This window comes from Epinephelus lanceolatus, chromosome 18 (assembly GCF_041903045.1).
Source record: "Epinephelus lanceolatus isolate andai-2023 chromosome 18, ASM4190304v1, whole genome shotgun sequence".
NCBI lineage: Eukaryota > Metazoa > Chordata > Actinopteri > Perciformes > Serranidae > Epinephelus > Epinephelus lanceolatus.
Genome location: NC_135751.1, coordinates 39,757,171 through 39,781,097, shown reverse-complemented (window position 1 = coordinate 39,781,097; position 23,927 = coordinate 39,757,171). Strand labels below are relative to the sequence as shown.

At 41.2% G+C, this 23,927-nt stretch overlaps 1 protein-coding gene across 1 annotated transcript in view; it reads left to right on the top strand.

The window, feature by feature from the left end:
* Positions 1 to 23,927, top strand: part of rab3db (RAB3D, member RAS oncogene family, b) — a 33,247-nt gene that overhangs the window by 3,887 nt on the left and 5,433 nt on the right. The window contains exons 2-4 of the mRNA XM_033643779.2: positions 4,180 to 4,416; positions 21,803 to 21,921; positions 23,724 to 23,848. Of these exons, the coding sequence (XP_033499670.1) occupies positions 4,180 to 4,416; positions 21,803 to 21,921; positions 23,724 to 23,848 (481 nt within the window). The remainder of the gene's footprint in view (positions 1 to 4,179; positions 4,417 to 21,802; positions 21,922 to 23,723; positions 23,849 to 23,927) is intronic.

Sequence of the window (23,927 nt, the reverse complement as noted above, 5' to 3'; positions counted from 1 at the left end):
TGAGCTCTGGGTAGTGACCGAAAGAATGAGATCGTGGATACAAGCAGCCAAATTGAGTGTCTGGGCTCAGCCTTAGAGATAGGGTGAGGAGCTCAGACATCCGGAGGGAGCTCGGAGTAGAGCCGCTGCTCCTTTCACGTCGAAAGGGGTCAGTTGAGGTGGTTCGGGCATCTGATCAGGATCCTCCTGGGCACCTCCTGTTAGAGGTGTTCTGGGCACGTCCAACTGGGGCAGACCCAGAACACGCTGCAGGGATTATATATTTCATTTGGCCTGGGAACGCCTTGGGGTCCTCCAGGAGGAGCTGGAAAGTGTTGCTGGGGAGAGCGACGTCTGGGGTGCTTTGCTTGGACTGCTGTCCCCGTGACCCGGCCCTGGAGAAGTGGATAAATAGGATGGATGGATGTCTGCTGTAACACCTGTATTTACCCTCTGTCTGACACACCAGTTTCTGGGTCTTCTCGCACCATCCATGGATGTACAAAGAGAACTGGATACAGCATATGAGGAAAGTCCCTGTTCATTCCTATGACAGTTGCAATTACTCCTTTTCCACCAAGATGGAATTGGTTCCGTTCTGGTTTCTGCACCTAATTTTGAACCATTCAGAGCATATTAACTAAAGATTAATTGGTTCAGAGCACAAAAAGTTGGTTCCCAGCTGGAACCAAACAAACAAACAGCAGGTTTGGTGTGCATGGTGACATCAGTGGACGTGTCACATTCTACAGGTTGGAAAGAGAGGAAGGTGAAGGCAACACCTGAGATATCAGTTGAGATATTATCTGTTTTTGCTTTAAAACAAATATCTGTAATTACAGAACAAAAGTTTGCGGGTAATCAGTGCGCTCTGCCATCTTGCCACTACAGTTTACTTCCACTGTGCGTTGTGCAATGCCTTCCGCTGACGACACATCCTTGATTACAATGGTTCTGCTCCAAACTGGTGGACTACCACCCCGTGTGGCTACACATTTTGACAAATGTCTGTCTCGATCAGACACCTGGTCTGGTTGCCAAGCAGTCCTTTTTTTTTGTAGAAGGTTTTTTGGATGTATAAAACTGGGTTGTTGGCTACCTCAAATTATACGTCCATTCCACGATTGCCCAGTAAGTTATACATATTCTTTTAGTCTGTACGGGTCCTTAAAAGAACCAGAAGGGTTTTTCATAAACAATGATCCAAGTTGTGAGGATTGTTTTAACAGGATAAAGTGGTGTTGTGTCAGTATGCCGGCTGCCATTCTGGTATCGTGACATTACGTCATAGTGTTTGAGAGAGTGTCAGCATTGTGTGGCTCTCAGTATTCAGGTAGCAGCAAAATATTTCCTTGTAGCAAATATTTAATAATTCATGAGTGTTAGTGTTTGTGGTGTTTTCTTACTCATGCAGCCGTCAGTACTTTTAGATCATTGTTTTCACAGAACCACAGCAGCTGTATACATGCTATCAGTGTACATGTCAGGAACATTGACTGTGTGACCCTTGCACTGTAATTACTGTTGGAGTAAACATGTGTGCACACAGTAAACAGTTTTGCCAGTCTCCTATGAGCCTCCTCTCCTCTCTTTGTCTTTTGTCCGTAGCCTTTGGTGGTAGTGTGATAGAGTGTGGAGACCTCCATCTGGCCAGTTAAAAGCTGAGTGAACTGACTGCTTTGACCACTAATGGGTCTTGCTGGCAGCTGAGTCCTGGTCTGGTCTCCACGGAGACGAGCCTCAGCAGAGAGAGGCAGGGCTGAGCCGCACCGATTGATCAGCTCTGTGTTTGTGTGTGTGTGTGTGTGTTCAGAGGGATAGACATGGCTCGCTGTCTGCTCTGCTTTCACACCCACAGCTGTGCGGCTGCTCTCCCTCCTCCCATTGTTTGGTGGATGACTGACACTAAAAGGCTTAATGGCAGGTAATCTCATACCTGCCCTTAGGAGAGATTACGCTGAGATGAATGGTTACAGTGAAGCCGATGGACAGGTGGTGCAGCTTCCCATAATTTGAAGGAACAAGTGGTGCCCATACCAAACTTTATCTTAAGCGGGATTTATACGCCGTAGCCTATGTATGTGGCCTATGCTGTTGTGAGCATTTACTCTTGTGTGGTTGTGTGTCTGTGTCACTCTGCAGTTACACCTCCAAAACACTAGTCGGCGGCAGAGGTTTCTGTGAAGTGCTGTAAAGTTTAGTTGATTCAAAACACACATTAAACACACATTAAACATGGCTTAATAGAGACAATTTCAAACACAAGTACACAAATCAGCTTCACTATAACTCGCAGCATTCACAGACAAACACTTTCCGGACACATTTTCCCCACAAATACAACATGCTAATGTTATTAGCACAAGCCTATGGTATTTTACACTGTATAAATTAGCCTAGTGGCTAGTGGTGATTTCCTCTACTCATATGAAGCCAGGGACAACAGCAACATTTAACAAAGGTAACGTTACAAAATTCAGCTCCATTACAACTCACAAGGTTCACTGACAAAAAACTGTCTTATACTAAACATGTTTTCCAAACAAATACAACATGCTAACGTTATTAGCACAAGCCTATGGCATTTTACATCATATAAATTAGCCTAGCAACAGGATAAATCACACACAAGACTTAAAATACTATTTTGTGGAGGCTCACTTAATCGCTCTTGCAGAGCTTTTAAATCTTAATCAACATCAGGTGTCATCAAGTGACCATCGGTTATACAGTGACAATAGGTGGTTGTATATGGAGAGGATCCTTGGCCCTGTGTTGTGATTATTCAAGATTATATCAAGAATTTATTGACACCCTATGTGCCTAGGTGTGTCATTAGAGCAGTGGCTGCTCCTCAATTTCAGCTGGTGACCAAAGGTGACCAGACCTTTGCTGTTAGAGCGTCCAGACTGTGGGACACCCCTTCTTAGAACTTTCTTTTATGGAAAGCATTTATGAATATTTAATATGTTGCTGGCTTTTATCATCTCTCCTTAGCTATTTTATTGTGCTATTTTTAAACTTTATTTTATCTCATCAGTGTTTTTTGACTTTTGTATTTTATTTCCTTGTTGTTTTTAGTTTTTGTCTGCTGTTGTAATCTGAAAAGAACTTAAATAAATTCAGTATATTTTTATTATCAAATGACCAGTGTTCCCCACTGAGGTCACATTCGGACTGACACCTGTTTCATTCACTGATTAAGACCCTGATCACATAGAAAGTGTTTTAACAGCTGGAGGCGGCTTTTTGCAATTGTTTTTAATGAGAATGAAGCTTTTTGCATTGCTACGCGCCTCACATTTCTGAGTTTTAGGCGCCTGCTGTTTTTGCTGGAGCACTCTGAACTCCTAGAATTGGCAAAACTTCAACTCAGAGCAGAAAAGCGCCCCATGTCATCTCCACTTTTTTCCCATTGTCCAATCAGATGATTTGAGAGGTGGGCTTTTTGTGATGGTCACAACAACAAGTTTACAGTTGGTAAACAATGGAGGAGAAACTGGTGGTAGTGGTTGCTGGATACCCAGAGCTATACGGCCTGATGATAGACAGCAGGTTGTCAAACTGCCCCTGAGTCATTCTAAAATATGCCTGTAAACGTCCATGATGGAGGAGAAGTTCCTGGACCAACTGGTGGTACTCCCCATGAAGCTGCTGCTCCTTCGCGTCGAAAGGGGTCAGTCGAGGTGGTTTGGGCATCTGATCAGGATCCTCCTGGGCGCCTTGTCCCACTGGTAGGAGGCCCCGGAGCAGACCCAGAACACACTGGAGGGATTACATATCTCATCTGGCCTTGGAACACCTTGGGGTCCTCCAGGAGGAGCTGGAAAGTGTTGCTGGGGAGAGGGACGAATGGGGTGCTTTGCTTGGCCTGCTGCCCCCGTGACCCAGCCCCAGATAAGCGGATGAAAATGGATGGATGAATGTAAATAAACGGTAGATTGATTACATGAGAAGGTAAGGGTTAGAAGGTGATGGGCAGAAAAAAGTAGTGCGGAGCGCCTCGCGTTTTGCAACCTCAAAATGCTCTCTGCGTGATCAGGGCCTAGACCATAGCTAATTCTCACCAGTGTCGGCCATGTTCAGAGATAGATTGCAGTTACGGAGCTGTAAGCTGCTCCAATAAAAAGTTTGTATCAAAAGCTGCAGGTTCATGTTTTTATTTCTGATCTTGACTTCTCCTCCTCCTCCCCTCTCTAGATGGCTTCAACCGACTCGCGGCTCCAGCAGCAGCCCTCCCAGAAGGATGCGGCCGACCAGAACTTTGACTACATGTTCAAGCTGCTGATCATTGGCAACAGTAGCGTGGGAAAAACCTCCTTCTTGTTTCGCTACGCAGACGACTCCTTCACCTCCGCCTTCGTCAGCACTGTGGGCATCGACTTCAAGGTCAAGACTGTCTTCCGCAATGACAAGAGGATCAAGTTGCAGATCTGGGTGAGTGGTTTAAAGATGCAATGCATTGTGGGTTTATCTGAGGTTATTACATTTATTACATCACCACACTGTCATTTAAGGCACATAGGTAAACAGGAAGCATAAATAACAGGTTCTGGCCTTCAAAGCCACAACTGATCATGCTTATATAGTGTGAAGTGCATCACCTCTATTCTCTATTCTACACCTGAGTTTCTGTATAAGTGCATGTGTTGTTGTTATGGAAAGTTCATACTTCAGTCTTTCATCAGGATTATATTACTTTAGATGTAAATAAATGCTGAATAGCCACAAAAAATGTTGGCATTGAACATTTCTGCAAACCACAGATACGTTACATTTGTACGTTTTATACATATCATATCAGCATTTCTAAATTGACGTAGTATATGGGCTTTGTCATTGGGGGTGTTTTTCTAGGGACCCGTCGCTGTTTTTGCTAGCAGGGATAGAGCCACCAAAACCAGGTATTTTAAGCCAACATGATCTTTTCCAAACCATAACCATGTGATGTTGTGCCTAAAGAGGGCCTTATACTTCTGCGTCAAATTGACACCGTACCTACGGTGTAGCCTGACGTGCACATCCCCAGAAATGTAACTACATGTTGCGGCAATGCAGACCTTTACTTAAATTTTACAGATTAGAAACAATAAATTGTGTAGATAGTAAAGCCTCCACAAAATAGTTCTTTAAGTCTTGTGTGTGATTTATCCTGGCTTCAGAGGAAAACGGCAGTTGTTTGACTAATTCATACAGTGTAAAATGCCACAGGCTTGTGCTAATAACGTTAGCATGTTGTGTTTGTTTGGAAAACGTGTTTAGTATAAGACAGTTGTTTTGTCAGTGAACCTTGTGAGTTGTAATGGAGCCAAATTTTGTAACGTTACCTTTGTTAAATGTTGCTGTTGTCCCTGGTTTTATATGAGTAGAGGAAATCTCTGCTAGTCGCTAGGCTAATTCATACAATGTAAGATGCCATAGGCTTGTGCTAATAACATTAGCATGTTGTATTTGTTTGGAAAACGTGTTTAGTATAAGACAGTTGTTTTGTCAGTGAACCTTGTGAGTTGTAATGGAGCCGAATTTTGTAACATTACCTTTGTTAAATGTTGCTGTTGTCCCTGGCTTCATATGAGTAGAGGAAAAATTCACTAGCCACTAGGCTAATTAATACAATGTAAAATGCCATAGGCTTGTGCTAATAACGTTAGCATGTTGTATTTGTGGGGACAGTGTGTCCAGATAAAGACAAGTGTGTGTCTGTGAATGCTGCGAGTTATAGTGAAGCTGATTTGTGTACTTGTGTTTGAAACTGTCTCTATTAAGCCATGTTTAATGTGTGTTTAATGTGCGTTTAATGTGTGTTTTGAATCAACCACCACACAAGTAAATGCTCACAACAGCGTACGCTATGGCATAGACCCTGTATAGAGCTGATGCAAGTAAAAATCCCGCTTCAGTCTAACCACACATTAACCACAGTAAAAAGAAATGTTAAGTCTCACTATATCCACAACATAATAACATACAAACGTTACATATCTGTGGTTTGCAGAGACGCATAAGGCCAACATTTATTCTGGCCACTGAGTTGGAACAACAGAGGGAGAAAGAAAATGAAAGTCAGCCCATGTGAAATACTTGTTTGCACCATGAAGTCCCTGTCAGTCAGCTTGGTGACAGAAGGCTTACAAAAAACCTTTTAAAGACCAGGTTTGTCTAGAATTGTGGGTTTGGCCCTTGTGCAAGTTTAGCATGTGAATTATGCAAGTGTAAAGCATGACTTCCTCATGGTTTCATACTTACTCTCTACCCTTATCTGGCATCTTCTGGTGTTCTGTTTACATACAGTACAGGCCAAAAGTTTGGACACACCTTCTCATTCAATGCGTTTTCTTTATTTTCATGACTATTTACATTGTAGATTCTCACTGAAGGCATCAAAACTATGAATGAACACATGTGGAGTTATGTACTTAACAAAAAAAAGTGAAATAATTGAAAACATGTTTTATATTCTAGTTTCTTCAAAATAGCCACCCTTTGCTCTGATTACTGCTTTGCACACTCTTGGCATTCTCTCCATGAGCTTCAAGAGGTAGTCACCTGAAATGGTTTCCACTTCACAGGTGTGCCTTATCAGGGTTAATTAGTGGAATTTCTTGCTTTATCAATGGGGTTGGGACCATCAGTTGTGTTGTGCAGAAGTCAGGTTAATACACAGCCGACAGCCCTATTGCACAACTGTTAAAATTCATATTATGGCAAGAACCAATCAGCTAACTAAAGAAAAACGAGTGGCCATCATTACTTTAAGAAATGAAGGTCAGTCAGTCCGGAAAATTGCAAAAACTTTAAATGTGTCTCCAAGTGGAGTCGCAAAAACCATCAAGCGCTACAACGAAACTGGCACACATGAGGACCGACCCAGGAAAGGAAGACCAAGAGTCACCTCTGCTTCTGAGGATAAGTTCATCCGAGTCACCAGCCTCAGAAATCGCAAGTTAACAGCAGCTCAGATCAGAGACCAGATGAATGCCACACAGAGTTCTAGCAGCAGACCCATCTCTAGAACAACTGTTAAGAGGAGACTGCGCCAATCAGTGCTTCATGGTCAAATAGCTGCTAGGAAACCACTGCTAAGGAGAGGCAACAAGCAGAAGAGATTTGTTTGGGCCAAGAAACACAAGGAATGGACATTAGACCAGTGGAAATCTGTGCTTTGGTCTGATGAGTCCAAATTTGAGATCTTTGGTTCCAACCGCCGTGTCTTTGTGAGACGCAGAAAAGGTGAACGGATGGATTCCACATGCCTGGTTCCCACTGTGAAGCATGGAGGAGGAGGTGTGATGGTGTCGGGGTGTTTTGCTGGTGACACTGTTGGGGATTTATTCAAAATTGAAGGCACACTGAACCAGCATGGCTACCACAGCATCCTGCAGCGACATGCCATCCCATCCGGTTTGCGTTTAGTTGGACGATCATTTATTTTTCAACAGGACAATGACCCCAAACACACCTCCAGGCTGTGTAAGGGCTATTTGACCAAGAAGGAGAGTGATGGAGTGCTGCGGCAGATGACCTGGCCTCCACAGTCACCGGACCTGAACCCAATCGAGATGGTTTGGGGTGAGCTGGACCGCAGAGTGAAGGCAAAGGGGCCAACAAGTGCTAAACACCTCTGGGAACTCCTTCAAGACTGTTGGAAAACCATTTCAGGTGACTACCTCTTGAAGCTCATGGAGAGAATGCCAAGAGTGTGCAAAGCAGTAATCAGAGCAAAGGGTGGCTATTTTGAAGAAACTAGAATATAAAACATGTTTTCAGTTATTTCACCTTTTTTTGTTAAGTACATAACTCCACATGTGTTCATTCATAGTTTTGATGCCTTCAGTGAGAATCTACAATGTAAATAGTCATGAAAATAAAGAAAACGCATTGAATGAGAAGGTGTGTCCAAACTTTTGGCCTGTACTGTACATGTGTAAAGGAAACGATCAGCCCGAGTACAAAGGTTTTCAGGTTTCCATTTTTTAACTGATGCTGAGCCCAGTTGGATGTCACGGTTTGGAGACAATGAGAAACTGTCTTACCTCAGACGTGGAGGAAATTTGCTTCTGCAATAAGATTTCTTTGGCAACACATTGGAAGCGGAAACCAGCTGTGAACACGTTTCATCTTATCAGCTTTTATGGCGAACTTATTAGAATACACAAGACTTACACATCAATCACACACGGAGCAACATTAACATGAATCCTGAGGGAAATATTCAGCTCCTCAGCTGATACACTTTTCCCTTTTGTTCAACAGCAGGAGGCTAACTCTGTCTGTCTGCTGTTTGCTGGGCAGGTACAGCAGGGTGCAGTAGTGTGAAGAGTTTCTTGTTATAACAAGATTTTGCACATTTTTAAGATATTTTCATGATACAACAAGAACCTTTTTATGTCATTACCTGATACTGATTGTTTTGTTTTTGTTTTATTTCTGGTGTGGCATCAGAATACTTCCGTACAAGTGACCCCTTCATGTTACAGATCGTCATTTGATCAGTTGTTGCTGTAAAAAAAAAGAGGGATGGGAGCGATTAGTTGACGAGTTGAATAAACCCTCACTAGTCGGCACCAGAAATACTAGGCGGTTAAACTAATTATTGAAATTATTATTATTATTGTATCATGTTGTAGTTTCAGTGCTCATTTCATTTCACAGAAAACAGTTCTGAAATTAAATTTTAAAAGAATTCATTTAGATACAGGTCTTCTTTAACCCCTTCTATGTCCTCTTACTCATAAACTCATAATCAGAATATAATATTGTAGGAGTGGGTGCTTGTGAGCTTTTATTAGGTGAGTTGTCGTCATGTTTTGTAGGATCATGTGTAGTGTTCATAATGCACGGTGCATTTCAGCAGCATTTAAAGTAGGTTTTGGTTACTGAAAATGAGATTCACAGATTCAGATAGACACAACTCAATCAGTCGTTGATTATTAGACCCCGTCGTGATGTCATCTGTTCCAGGAGGGTGATAAAGATGTAGTAGATTAGGGACCTCCAACCCCATGGAGTCTAGATGCTTGTGGTGGTGGTGGTGATAAGATGAGGTGAAGAGGGAGCTGAGGATGTGGATGTGAAGAGGAGTGGGCTTTGATGAGCTCATCCTGGACTCTGGAAAAGGTGACTGGAGGTGAATGAGGTGGAGGAGGGTGCGACGATTCCACCTAAAATGACAGCCGACGGAGAGGAGAACAAATTTAAAGTTCGGCAGTAGCAGCATGAATGGCTGAAGGAGATTATGGCAAATTTTTATCCAAAACATTTAAAAAAAGAAGTGTAAGTTTTCTGAGTTTTTTCTTACTTTTAGACTGGTCCGCTGGTCTAAGTATAAACTTCCGTTCAAACGTCAGGGAAATAAGTCGTCAGGAACATCCAAAGCAAAACTTTTGATGTGTGTCATAAATCAGACTCTAGGTGACAGTATGTGTAAAATAATGTGTGTGTCATGTCTCCGGCAGGGTGTGACAGGTTTAAGGGCTGATTTACGAGCACACACTTACAGATTGTCATTTGAAAAGCTCAACATCTTTATTTATGCTCTCAACAAATAACTAATGTGAGCCAACTAGGATTTGTCCCCAGGTTCATTGTAAACTCTGACTTATCCATGTGACTGTTAAGAAGCAGAAACATAACTTCTTTCTTCATGTGCAACATGTTAGTCTGGAGGTTTAAACTGGTGTCCTCTCACAGAGTTGGTGATTCAAACTAAACTTTCATCTCTGTCAGAGAAAACTGATCTGAGTTCAGTCTGTTTATTTACAGCACAGCTACACTCACAGATAACTGAGCCTCCTACCTGCCTGTCAAACACCATCAACCCACAAACCTTCTCCAGTCCGGACTGAGTGGAGTCCTGCGGGGTGAAGCTGTGAAGGCTGCAAGCGGAGCTAGCTGCTAACAGCCACCGCTGCAACTACCAAACTCCACAAATCCATTCAGCAGCTCCACCATCCACAGTCAGACACACATGGCTGATTACTTACTGCTGAATTACAGCTCACAACTCGCACCAACCGAAACATCCTGGTGCAGACTATTTACTGGAGTTTACAGCCTGTGGCTCATGAGTCATTTGAAGATAATTACAAGCACAGCCGTTCTCGGCTTTCAATGTCTGATAGTCCACCACGAACACTTTCATCACGTCTCGTCTTGTAACATTAAGCATGGATTTCTTCTCAGTTTTTGTTATCAAGGTCTATTTTAGGTCGTCATCGTCTCGTTTTCGTCATGGAAAAAAGGTAACAGTTTTGAAAAACATTAAAAAAAAAATCTTAACTCAAGGTCCACTTACTAGATTTTTCTGGAGCATGAAACTGTATCTCACAGTTGTCATTCAAGTATATGGTCGACTAAAAAATAAGGGGTCGATGATAGAGCTGCTGATGAGGGCTGCACGATAAGCAAATGAAATAATATTGCAATTATTTTGACAGATATTGCGATATGAGTTACAATTTTAGTAGGAATGGTCATTTTTGCATTTGGTGATTTGATTTTTGCCAGGGTCTGTACCAAACATTCATGTTCCCCTATGTCTGGACTATGATTTGTAGGCTGGGGTATCTCTTTCGCACCACAATGCTTCATTTATAATGTGTTATATATGTTGTGACACATTTCTTTGTCAAAAATTGCAGCTACAGTGATTTTGATATATCTTTTAACCATACTGCAGTTGATTATTTGTGCAGCCCTTCTGCTGATGACCTGCAACATAGGCAGAACATCAGTGTTAGATTTAAATTGTGATGTGTTTGTGATCACATATGATAGAAACAGCTTTGATATGTTATGAGGCTGCACAGTAATTATTATAGGCAAGACATCTTCTGATACAGTGTAATAACAACTTGTTGTAGCTCCTGATTTTTCTCTTCAGGTGTTGATTCAGTTTTGGAAGCTGCAGTTATTATTATCTAAGTATTGTTAAGCTTTTGGTTGCAGTTCATGTTTATGGTCTGCGTGACGGTGGCTCCTCTTTACCAATTCAGTGTTTCATGTGTGTTTACCATGTGTCATCATGAGTTGTGAGCATCAGTCATTGCAACACTTCACGAGTCCTTGTGGCTTTTCTTGCAGCAAGTCACGCAGCAGTTACTGTAACTCACAAGTTGAGACACAAGTTAAGACACAGCTGCACATGTAAAGTGGATGACAATCAGCAGTTAGAATTTAACAATCACTGCCTAAAGTGGAACTCAGTTTATACACTATGAGGAGAGCTACAAAGCTAATGAAAACAGCTATGGCCCTTTAATGTCAGTGTTACCTCACTTTAGGCTTGGAGTCTTTTACAAAGCTTTACAAACCGAGGAATTCCATTGATTAGGGAGAGTGTAACAAATAAACATGATGGAGAGGAATTATGGAAAATGTGGGATTCAGTTTTATTTCGTTTTACCCAAACTAGGGACAAAAAGTCCGGATACATCAGCCTCTGCTGTTTCAGTGTAATCGATTCTCTTTTAATGACCCGACTTTACAGAAGTGCGATTCTGAATTATTGGCCTTTAAAGAATAGTTTATCTTTTTGGGAATACACTTTCTTGCTGAGAGTAAGGCAGCACTCGTATGTCTGTAAAGTAAATATTACAGCCAGCAGCTGGTTAGCCTCGCCTAGCGTGTTTCTCAACAGGGGCGGCACCAGCCCCCAGGGGGCGTTCAGGGAACGTCAGGGAAGTGCTTGAAGCAGTATTTTTGAGAGGGAGGTGCGGTGTTTGTGTGTGTCTGCTTTTAATGCCGGTTTACTCCTATGTGCACATTTTCACAATCTTAGCATTAGAAGTTTTTTATTTTCTGAATCACTTGTGCACACCTGTTTTAGTGTTAACCATGGAGCAGCGTGCTCTGGCGCTCTTATCCGTAAACTATCCTATTGTGCTTATGAGCAGGGCACATTATGATTGTGCTAAGTGGCTAATGGGCATGTAGCTACTTCCACGTTTCAGTGATAGGGTGAATATGGGTAAATTGGGACACTTTCTGAAAATTTACCTTCAGCATAATTTCTAGTTATGAACCAAATGTCTTAGCCCATCATATCATACCATTTTAAATAGCTTGTGATCTCTACTATACTATGTAGAAGAAAAAACAAAGAAACATTAAACACAGGATGGATGACCCTTCACCAAAAACACACTGACCCACAACCAAAATTTCCAGGCGCTATTGGCAAACTGGGACACTTGCAACATCATTAATATCATCACTGGTACTCTAAGTGTGCAACATAATAATGTAAAAGACATAAGTCTTAGCTTTCACCCACAAAAAAATGAATGTTCTAGCTAGTTTTTATTTTAGATCAATTTAAACAGGAGTATGCAAAACGTGTGGGGTGGCAGGGCAAGATCTTGCTAGCTAGCATAAGCATCACGATTATTATTTTCATTACAAGCTACCTTAATTTGTGCAATTTAAGTAAATTTGTTGATATATCTAGCTAGCTAGATAGTTAAATTTATGAGGGATGAATAAAAAGGAAACTTATTTCCACCTTTTATAATGACTTGAATGGTTGTCCCAGTTTGCCAATAACACACTGTCCCACTTTAACAATAGCATATTGTTAAAGTGGGACAGCAACAAAATGGCATTTTAAAAAAAGAGTAAGATTCACATGGATGTGATTTTTGAAAATTATGAATCACCAAAATAACAAATATATCACAATTACAAACTATCCACCAGTTTTCATATTTCTAGAACACTAACATCTTTCACCTCAAAACGCTATTTCATTTTAGGGAGTTGAATATGGTGAGCCACGCCCCCAGAAGTGATGTCATCGACACAGAACCAATGTTTTTTAATCTCATACTTACCTATGATGAGCTCAATGATGATTTTTAGTAATATAAGTATACACATGTAAAGATAAATATGATTAAGCTTAACTGTCCCAGTTTGCCCATTGTCCCACTTTAAGCATATTCACCCTACGTCATGTTTGTAGTCGACCAATGAAGATGAGTTTACATATCACCTTGGGTTCGTCCTTCACCTTCTCAAAATGATCCCACACTTTGGATTTCCTGCCCGACATGTTATTAACTAGCCTGTGGAATAACCGCAGGTACCAGCCCTGGAGATTAGGGGCCGTACACATGCTGCGTCTTTAGGATAGCATCTTTACCTGAAGTCCTGAGTGCAGAGCTGATCTTCTTCCAGGAGCTGTTTAGAAGTGTGTAGGCCTATCGCCCGTGGGACAGATGTAAAGCTCTGGGTAGCCCTGCACTAACATGATCAACTTCTCCGTGTTTATCAGACTGAATATTTACAGAAGAAGGGAAAGCTATCTGTCGGCTGTGATTGGTTTGTAACGTGACTCCTGTCTGACTGCTGAGCGTAGCCACTTCCTGTCTCTGTCCTTTCAAGTTACGTTTTTGATTTGTTTTGACAAGTCGCGGCTCCTATCAGAGTTTTATGTTGTTTTTTGGGGGTTTTTCTCTGCGACTACGCGACCAATGAAATCTTGCCAACTAATGACCTTTCTGGTCGACTAACATTTAGTTGAGTATCAGGGGGCGGCCCTACAGAAGACAAATAAAACCAGAAGATAGGTAGTCCAGTTTAATAAAATCTGTTGTTTGTTTTTAATGACATAATACAAAACAATAATCAACAGTAACATTCAGGGAAGACTATCAGCCAACACTTTAACTGATGGGGGTGGTAAGGGACCTGGATGATAGATGGGGGGGTGCTGGCCTAGCCTGCGAGTCCCTGACAGTCTCAATAAAAACTGTAACCTCTGTATCATTGCTTTAAAGTGTGTCCTTAATTTGTCTCCAGCACACAGTCCTCACAGCACACTACAAATCCTATTGATATACAACGTTCAGGCTGTTCAAACAGATGATTCATTTGAGCCAACAATGTATGAGCCACCGTATGATACACAAACGGCGACCGAGATGAATCAGCAGCAGAGGAGCCCACACCAAAACACACACTACCTGACTAAACGTGTCCCTCATTAAATGACATGCAGTGTTTGAGCGGTGTGTGATATCGCAACAGCAGAGGAGGAGGAGGGCGAAGGCATTAACTGTAATGACTCTATAATGTGTGTTGGGTAATGATGTGATTAGTCTGGTTAGGAGACGGTGGCGTGCCTGGCCTGGACGTAACTACTGATGGGGCTGGTGAATGACAAAGAGAGCTGGTATTTCCTCAGCTCAGGAAGTGGAGGAAGTGCCCTATCAGCGTTTGACGGAGACGTAAGGAAGATTTACTGCAGCGCTTCGTGGCAGTGTATGTAAAGGGCGTGGGACAGGCAGGCATGTCCTCAAAACGAGTCCTCCCCTGCGTGGTGTTAATAATCAACTCTGTGAAATTTCCTGGCTGTTAAAATCGTGTCAGCTCCTGTTGAACACCATCTGTAAGAGACTCCTTACACAATTGTTGATGATCCCACTCTGCCAGCTGCGAGGCTGCCTTTGTGTATCATGGAAACTGGCCTGATAACACACCACATGGCCCTTACACAGAGCCCAGGCATATGTACAATGTGTTCACACTGTGTACACATATTGTTTACATCCCTCCTTTCTGTGTCATGGAAATACGTTTCTGATCTTTGAGCAAACGCGCACACACCTTTCGCACACTTAGCATAAACACATCCACACATGGTGTGTATGTGTGTGTGTGTGTGTTGTGTGTGGTAGCCCAGGGGACCATATCCTGTGTGTGTGTGTGTGTGTGTGTGCCACTGCTTTGTGTTGGCAGCTAATATAAACGCATTTGACGTATGTTTAAAGATCAGGGTCCCAGTGACGTCTCTGGCCGAGCAGAGGCCTGATTTAAACTCCTCCCTATCTAACATCATACATATACACATGAGGGAGCAGCTTTTGTTTACCGGCTGGGGTTGATTATAGCAACCCTGGAGACAGTCTATTTGGTTAGATGTCCTATTACGCTGCCAAATATTTGTTCATTTCTGCATGGACGAGATAAGGATGGACCTGGAATATTTCACACTTTAATGAAACAGAAATAACCCCTGACAGGAAGCAGAGTCTGGCTGTGGCACTGGAGAGAATAATAGGATATAACAAGGAGGGCTGAGCCAGTGTAAAAACTTTCATACCGGTTTGATATTGAGCCGAACACTGGACCAAACTGGTATACCAGTTTAACCACCAGGTGTTGCACTTGAGTGGAGCTTAATGACACTGTTTCCCAACTGTTTGCATCACAACATCAGAGCTGTCTGTGAATATATAGTGAATACTGCATACATGAAAGGAACAGCGTGTAAGATTTAGGGACATTTAGTGTGTAGCGGTGAGGTTTGTAGATTGCAACCTGCTGAAACTTCTCCTGGTTTGGATTCCTTCAGTGTTCTTTGCTCAGGAGGTTTTTACCGGGAGCTGATTTATCTGTGGAGGTTTCTTCCTCTCCAAAACAGACAGACCTGATGATTTAAACTGGTAAAATCACAGAATGAAGCAGTTTCATGTTACTAATCAGTGTTTCTCTGACGCTGTTTGGACCTTTGCAGACAGGCCGCTAGCGCAACACCTGCTGATGGTGCTCACCTATTTTCTCTGATAACTGAAAGTGTGCTCATTTTATTTCTAATCCAGACATTCAGGAGCTTTTACCAGGAACAGAATTATCCGTCCAAAATAAACGGACCAGGTGATTTAAACCGGTAAAAACACTGAATAAAGCAGTTTCACATTTAAAAAAATCAGGGTTTTTCTGACACTCGTCGTGGAGGGGCTGCTAACTACGGTGAAAACATAAATGTCCCTATGTGGAGTCAGTGTTTGGTTTGTCTGTTCTGGGCTACTGCAGAAACATGGCAGTGCAACGTGGAGTCTCTGTGGACGAGGACCAACTCCCTCTGTAGATATAATGGCTCATTCTAAGGTCATGAAAACTGGATTATTTTCAGGTGATTATACACTGAAGAAAGCATAGTTCTGTTATTCCATTTCTGCCCATATATCATCCTAATGTCTACACACTGGACCTTTAAAAATGCTCTTCTGTTCTGTCATGTAAATAAATCAGTGAAGCGAATAAGGAGGTATCGATCATCCTCATTTCAGCTTCATTAACCAGCTGTTCTTCCTCCATTGCTGTGCTTTCAAAGAAAGCGACAGGACAGGGCATCCAACAAAAGTTCAGTTAAACTTGCTGCCAATTAGGACACCTCTTTCATCGGCTTCAAATCCAAAATGTAGCCATATTGGCATTAGTCTCACCAGTCGCCACCAGACAATCAGAGATCTCCGGCTTCTGATAGTCTGGGGACGCTCCTTTCTAAAGTGTGTTTAGCACACTGGTGAAAACGACCGGCAACAAAGCAACGCCTCTTGCATTTTTGAAAAGGACACGCCCTCCTAGAAATGTGCGCTCCCCCTTTTCTCGTCCGCAAGGACACAAACACACAGAGAGCTTGAAAATGGATGCCGAGAGATTTAACTCCGTTTTATCAAACGTGTGCTCAGTCCACAAGATTGTGGAAATGAAGGACTTATAGCGACTTGAGCCATTTTGTACCGCTACACGTGTTTCTAGTGGGACTATGTTTACGAGCACAAGAGTTCAGCGAGCCATCGAAGGACCGCCCTGCAGATTTACTATTGGTTCTGCAACGTAGGGAGTTTGTTGTATCCGCCCATCTAAACACAAAATCAGGGAGAAAGACATCAGTCTTTAGTTAAGCAAAGCGTCTAAAGACTGACTTGTGAGTCTATATTGGCATTAAGTTTTCCTGTCTCGTCTTGTTGCCCAAAAAACACATACATTTTCTAGTAAACGAACAATGTGCGCTGCTTGTTTCCCCTTCTCACCTGTTGCTGTGTTTGGCTCACAGCCTGTCAGACACTAGTGGCTCCTTTAGTCCGTTCATAAAGAAACATCATGTTATTCAGGTTGTCATGTTGCTTATCACTAATGCAGGTCAATCAGGAGAGACTCATTTTTATAGTGAAAATAATATTTATTAACATGTGCACATAAGAATGTGCAAAGTCTATGGGGATTAGACCCATCGAGATGGTATGATTTAAGGACGGTGATGAGTCTAAAGTCAAATAGGGAACTCCCCAGGAAATAGATGCTGGTGGTGAAGATGAGATGAGGTGAAGATGTGAAGAACATGGAGAAGTGCTGATGATCTGGATGAGGGATTTGGATTTGGATGAGTCTTAGTTGAGCTTGTCCTAGACTCTGGGTACAATAGCTGGAGGAGAGTGGGAAAGTTTTGCCTAAAATGGCGGCTGACAGCAGCAGAGGAAAGAGTAGATTTGAAATTTAACAGTAGCATCCTGATTGGCTGATAAAGATCGTGGCGAAGATTGATTGGATAACTAGAAGAGTGAAGGCCCATAGTCAGCTGATTGAACTTAACACTGAGCTTTATTACAAGTTAGCGCTGTGACATCATCAGCACAGGTACTGCCAGACAAATGCTGGTTTAGCTTGATCCATAAAATCAAACTAGTTTAAACTCCGTCACTGCACCACACCAGCAACACCGGAAACCAATCCAACGGTAACAGCCTTGCACTCCGGAGGCGACGCGTGGCTGATAAACAACGCAAAAATGTGAAATACTTTCCTGTGAATATTTTGCAACAGGTCGTGATGTTTTGACGTGACTCTATTCTGCACAGCGTGATTGGTTGATGCCTTTATTGGTGTTGTAAAAGAAGAACTGATGCTCAAAAATTTGCAGTGAAATATTTGCATTCTGTGTGAAATGACAATAAGTTTGAAGAAGAAAAAGACAAACGGCCCCGGTGTGTAAAGGCCTTAACCAGTGTGTTGTTTTCCGTGCTGCTGTCTCTGATAGAAGGATCTGTGCAGCAGACGACGTTCTGTCTTGTCCAATTTGTAAAGTGAGAAGGATCATTTGGGCCGACCACCCGGAGCAGTACGGGCTGTAATGGAACATTCATAACCCTCAATGGCCTCTGGTAACCTGGACAACCCACCCCTCCCCCTCCATTGCCTCCTTCTCCTCCTCCTCCTCCTCCTCCTCCTCCTCCTCCTCCTCCTCACTGTGAGGGAAACATCAAACACAGAAACACACTTAGACCCCAGATGCAAATGAGAGCAGGTTACCAGGTAACTGTGAGAGTAGAGGGGAGTTAATCTCAGTCTATCTGTTCCATCTTTTTGGTCTGAGCTCCACTAAACTATTTCTAAGTGTCGGCTGTGACATCACACATAGCCTCTATTTAATTAGCAGATGCCTCTGATAAACCTGCCTCTCCTCTGACTCTGTGACGCTCTCCCTTCTCTTATCTGTGTGTTTCTTCTTGCTGGCTGGTTATTGATGTGACGTGGAAGTCCTGGTTTGATGAGAAATGACTGTGACGGGAGCTCATATCTAAATGTCATCCTCTGGTGGATTATGCCGAGTGCAGCTAGTGGCATTTTGGTGTGGTGTGAAGCCAAGGAGAGAAACGCATGAAGCTTTCTTGGAGTACAATCATCCCTTGGACTTATATTTCCCATCAGGATAGATCCACAGCTACCTTTTTTTAAAAACTACAAATTAACCCCTTGAAGCCTGGATTGATATTGGTTTTCTTGTGCTGCATTCAGACACCTGTCACAAGCATTTAAACCTGAGCGTCAGTTTGATTCCTTTAACAAACATGAACAAAAGCAAGTGAGCCAGAAGCTGGTAAAATATGACCAAAAAACAACCTAAAAAAAATAGTTATTAAAAAGAGAGAGAAAGGAAATATTGGAAAAATAGGGAAAAATGTTAAGAAAGCTATATTCATGAATTATTAGAACTACATATTTAAAATTATTATTAAATAAATGAAGAATTGTGAATATATATATGAATATGAAAAATATAAATATAATTGAATTAATTAATTATGATTAAAATTATTTCACTGTATAAATTTTAAAAATACAAAAATTAACCATATTTTTTTCTTATTTCTTTTCTTTGAACTTTTTTTTTTTTTTTTTTGCTAATTAAATTGCTCATTGACAATGGCAATGCAAAAGACAATGAGCAAGAAACTGGTAAAATATGACAAATAACCTAAAAAAAAAATAGTTATTAAAAAAATGGGGAAAATGTTTAGAAAACTATATTTATAAATTATTAAAATTACATATTTAAGATTATTATTAAATAAATTCATAAATATGAATATATATGAATATGAAAAATATAAATATAATTGAATTATTTGATAATAATTAAAATTATGTTACTAGATACATTTAAAAAATATAAAAATTAACTATATATATATATATATTTTTTTTTTTGCTAATTAAATTGCTCGTTGACATTGGCAATGCAAAAGACAATGAGCAAGAAACTTGTAAAATATGACCAGAAAACAACCAGAAAAAGGGGGAAATGTCCAGAAAACTATATTAATAAATTATTGCAATTATACATTTAAAATTATAATTAAAAATAAATATGAATATATGAAATATGATTAAATTGAATGAATTATGATTGAAATTATGTTACAGATTTTTTTTTTTGTTTATATTTTTTTTAATTTTTAATTTGTTGCCTTCTCTTTTTTTTTATTTATTTATTTATTTATTTTTGAAAGAAATCAAACCAATTTGCTTAGAGGTAAACTGTGACTTTAATTTAATTTTATAATGCCTTTGATAAATCAAATGACTTCACTATTACTGTCACAAGCTTCTCGTAGCGTTGTAGCAATAAATGTCAGTTTGATAAGAAACTGATTTGAGTTTACTGGCCAACCATTACCAATGATTAACTAGACCAGTGGTTCACAGTGATTCTCAGGTGCTGCAGCTGCCAGGTTGTAAAACAGCTCAGCTGGTGGCAAAGACAGAAATTACTGTATCAAAAAAATAAATAAATTGAAGCCATTTGTAACACCTGAACTTTATTTGTTGAGATTAAGCATGTGTGAAAAGCACTAGGCAAGCAGGAAAGTCTACAAGTGATGAAAACATGGTTGACATTTAATCCATTTCTGTTCTTTGAGCAAACTATTAAAGCTGTAGTTGGTAACGTTTATTAAAAAAAAGACCTTTGTGTCATATTTGTTGAAAATATCTACACAGCAGTACATGAGATGGTCTGTGGATATAATCAATAAAATCCACTGCGACTGAACGAAAACAACCAATCAGAGCCGAGGAATCTGTAACAGTGAAAATGGTTGATGGTAAATGGTCATAATGTGGTTGAAAAGTGGTATGAATGCAGACTTGACTAAACTGAATGTTATATTTTTATAGGGTTGCATGATATTGGATTTTTGGCCAATATCCAATATGCTGATATATATCAACTCATGGCCGGTAACTGACGCTGATATCGATATAGTCATATGTTCTGGAAGATTATGCAACTTTATTCCCTGAATCCTCTGACTGAATATACCTTGTTTTTCTGTAAGCTTGTACCCCAGTGTATCTTTATTTTTTAATCTGTATTTTCATTTATTGCATTTATGAAGACCTTTTCCTTTAAAATTTAAAAGCCCATTTTTGTTTTTTTGTAATTCTTTTTTATTTAAGAAACAAAGAACATGAGGTCGTCACGGGTGTTCCAAGGTCAAAGGTTACAAGGTCCCCCAGTATTTTTCACATTTTTCCATCTCAAGCCTTCACATAAAAGTCTTTCCATACAGTATGTTTCATTTATAATCTTCAGCCATTGGGCCAGTGTCAGAGGATCAACTTGCCACCATTTGTGAGTCATGACTTTCCTGCTACTTGCCAAAAGAATCTTTGATAGATATTTATCTTTGTGTGGCACAGTTTCAGATATTTTTCCTAAGTATAATGTGACAAATGAGTAGACTAAATCCATCCCAGTTATCTTATGATTCTCTGCTGCAGTCTCTCGCCAATATGGTTGTGTTTTTGGGCCTAGAAAACATGACGATGATTGTCCAGTGAGGTTCCGCATTGCCTCCAACCAAAGCCGTGGCTCTGTCGGCCTGTTCGCAGTGCTGTAGTCTCAGTGTGATAAAGAATTGCACAAGGTTTTTCCAACCAAAGTCCCTCAGGGGTCTTGAGTTTGCAGTAATTGCCTGTGTCTCTCATGTCTCATGTCCACAGCCTTTTGTTGATCAATGATTAGATTAAGGTGGTAAAAGGTCAAGGTTGCTTTGACCTTGCATCCATCCTATTCTTGTTAACATGATATCTCCAGAACACCTTGGGAAAATTTCCTAAAATTTGACACAAACGTAAACTCATTAGAAGTTATGTTTTTGGCCATAACTCAAGAATTTATTCGCCAATTATGACAAAACTTCACACAAATGTCTATTAAATTAAAACGATGAAGCGCTGACATTTTATATCCAAAAGGTCAAAGGTCCGTTTCACTGTGACATCATAATGTTCTGCATAAAACACTTTACTCAACATCATATCTCAGGAACAGAAGGGGAGACATTTGGTCAGATACTGAATTTGTGACTCTAATCTTGAAACTGTGCTGATTGTATAGATCTTCTGTGTGTGAAACATCCATGTTTTCACTGACATGTTTGCTCAGAGGCGTACAACCGCAGGGCAGTAACTCTACTTTTTAATTAAATCAACTGTCTTTAATGAATACATGTATTGGCTTTGTGCCACATGTTTCTGATGTAGACAGTGGTGTTGGAGGAGACCACTCACTGACACATGTGCTGTGTCAGTAACTCTGACTTGTTAAGAGGTTAAGTGTTGTGGCAACAAGTCATAGATTGAACAATGTTGCCCCCTTGTGGTTTCAAACCCTGCACTGCATGATCACAGAGGAACTGAGGATTTTGGTTTGTTTTGTAGATCTTAATAAGTATAAAATGTGTGTGTGCAGGATACAGCAGGACAGGAGCGCTACCGCACCATCACCACAGCCTACTACAGAGGAGCCATGGGCTTCCTGCTCATGTATGACATCACCAACCAGGACTCCTTCAACGCCGTTCAGGACTGGTGAGTTTGAGAAATTTCCCATTTGTCATTTTGTTAGATGACCTCAAAGACTTCTCAAGATCTGGGCGCCAGGTGGTTTAGTGGGAAGGGCAGGCGTCCCATATACAAAGGTGATGTATTTGCCGCAGCAGCCGCAGGATCAATTCCAGCCCAGTCAAATAATTGAATCAAATAATTGTTTATTTCTTACACCACAGCATAACTTTTGTTACAGTATTTTATACCTGTGTTATTTTATTTTAGTTTTAGCTCTTTAAAGGGATAGTGCACCCAAAAATGAAAATTCAGCCATTATCTACTCACCCATATGCCGAGGGAGGCTCAGGTGAAGTTTTAGAGTCCTCACATCACTTGCGGAGATCCAAGGGGAGAGGAGGTAGCAACACAACTCCACCTAATAAGGCTCATTTATGCTCAACGGTAAATACGGATCCGGATACGGACGGAGCCTTCTGTCCGTGCTCTGTGTTCATTTCGTCCGTATTTCTGCACGTTTCCATAAAGCTTACGGATACGGGCCAAACGGAGCAGTACCACCGGGAACCGTGGGGGCAGTGTTGCTGTCACTACCGGATACGTAGCTCTAGTGAGACATGAAGAAGAAATAAAAATTCAACTTCTTTCATCGGCAGTACTAGAGAAAAGAATTCTCTGTCCTCCAGTCGCGATGTATTTAACAGCCTCACCGACCACCGCCTCCTACAACGCTTTTTGTCTTTTATGCAAGAGGTACATTATCAATATCTCCTCCACAGTCGCCATGTTTGTTTTTGAGTTTGTTGTTGTCATACACTTTTGAGGCTGGGCTGCCCCCTGGTGGATATATTGGTTAACATCCATGCCAACGTAAAGGGTGCATGGAAGTATGTGGGCAGTGACGGTAACATCGTCTGAAACGGACGTATACATTTTCGTATGTAAAGGGAGCATAAATGAGCCCTAATGGTGGCTGACCACACGTGGCGCGGTGTCCAGAGAGGCAGTCAGAGCTACAGGCTACAATGAGGCTAAAAACAGAGTTCAAATGAGGTTTTTCCAAACAACTTTTTATGTCGGGGCTTCAGGACACTTGGATCACTACGGACGAGCAGTACGGAGATATGTTGTGGTTTCAATTATGTGTTTTTGGACGTTTGAATCTGGGGCGCCGTCAGCCTGCATTAGGTGGAGTTGTGTTGCTACCTCCTCTCCCCTTGGATCTCTGCAAGTGATGTGAGGACTCTAAAACTTCACCACGGCATATGGGTGAGTAGATAATGGCTGAATTTTCATTTTTGCGTGTACTATCCCTTTAATGACTGTTTTTAATCGTATTAAGATGTCCTTTTATAATGTGTTTCTTGAATTGCTCTGTTGCTGAATTGGCTTTATAAATCAACAGGCTTTGCCAGATGCAACCAAAATTGATGCTGCAAATACTGTTTTCCTATACGTGTCACTGGAGACACTTTAAATTTATATAAACAAGTGTCCACCAACAATTTTAGTTAATATTTAATTGCTGGTTGGTTTCTGTATTCCTTTATATATCCATTGTTTTTGTTGCTTTTATTCATGTAGACTGTGAGACATGTACAAGGCGGGAATGTTCCACCGCTATTTTGCCTCACCATTCTTCTTTGGGCATTGTTGTTCCACTGTGAAGCCAGCAGTGGAGACAGTAACAGAGCCGAATCAACATCTGTGTGAAACTACACACTTGATGTTGACGCTGTTGTGTTACACGTCATGCAACTTTTGCTCCCAGTTGTTTGTGTCAGTGTAAACAGCTTCTTTAAGGCAGTATTATGTCTTTCCTACAGGGCGACGCAGATCAAGACGTACTCGTGGGACAATGCTCAGGTGATCCTGGTCGGTAACAAGTGTGACCTGGAGGACGACAGGCTCGTACCCACAGAGGACGGCCAGCGGCTGGCAGAGGATCTCGGTAGAAACTCTTTCTTGTATTTTCATAAAACTTCTTCCTGCTGGCTTCTGCCATGATACCATATTCATGCATGTACAGT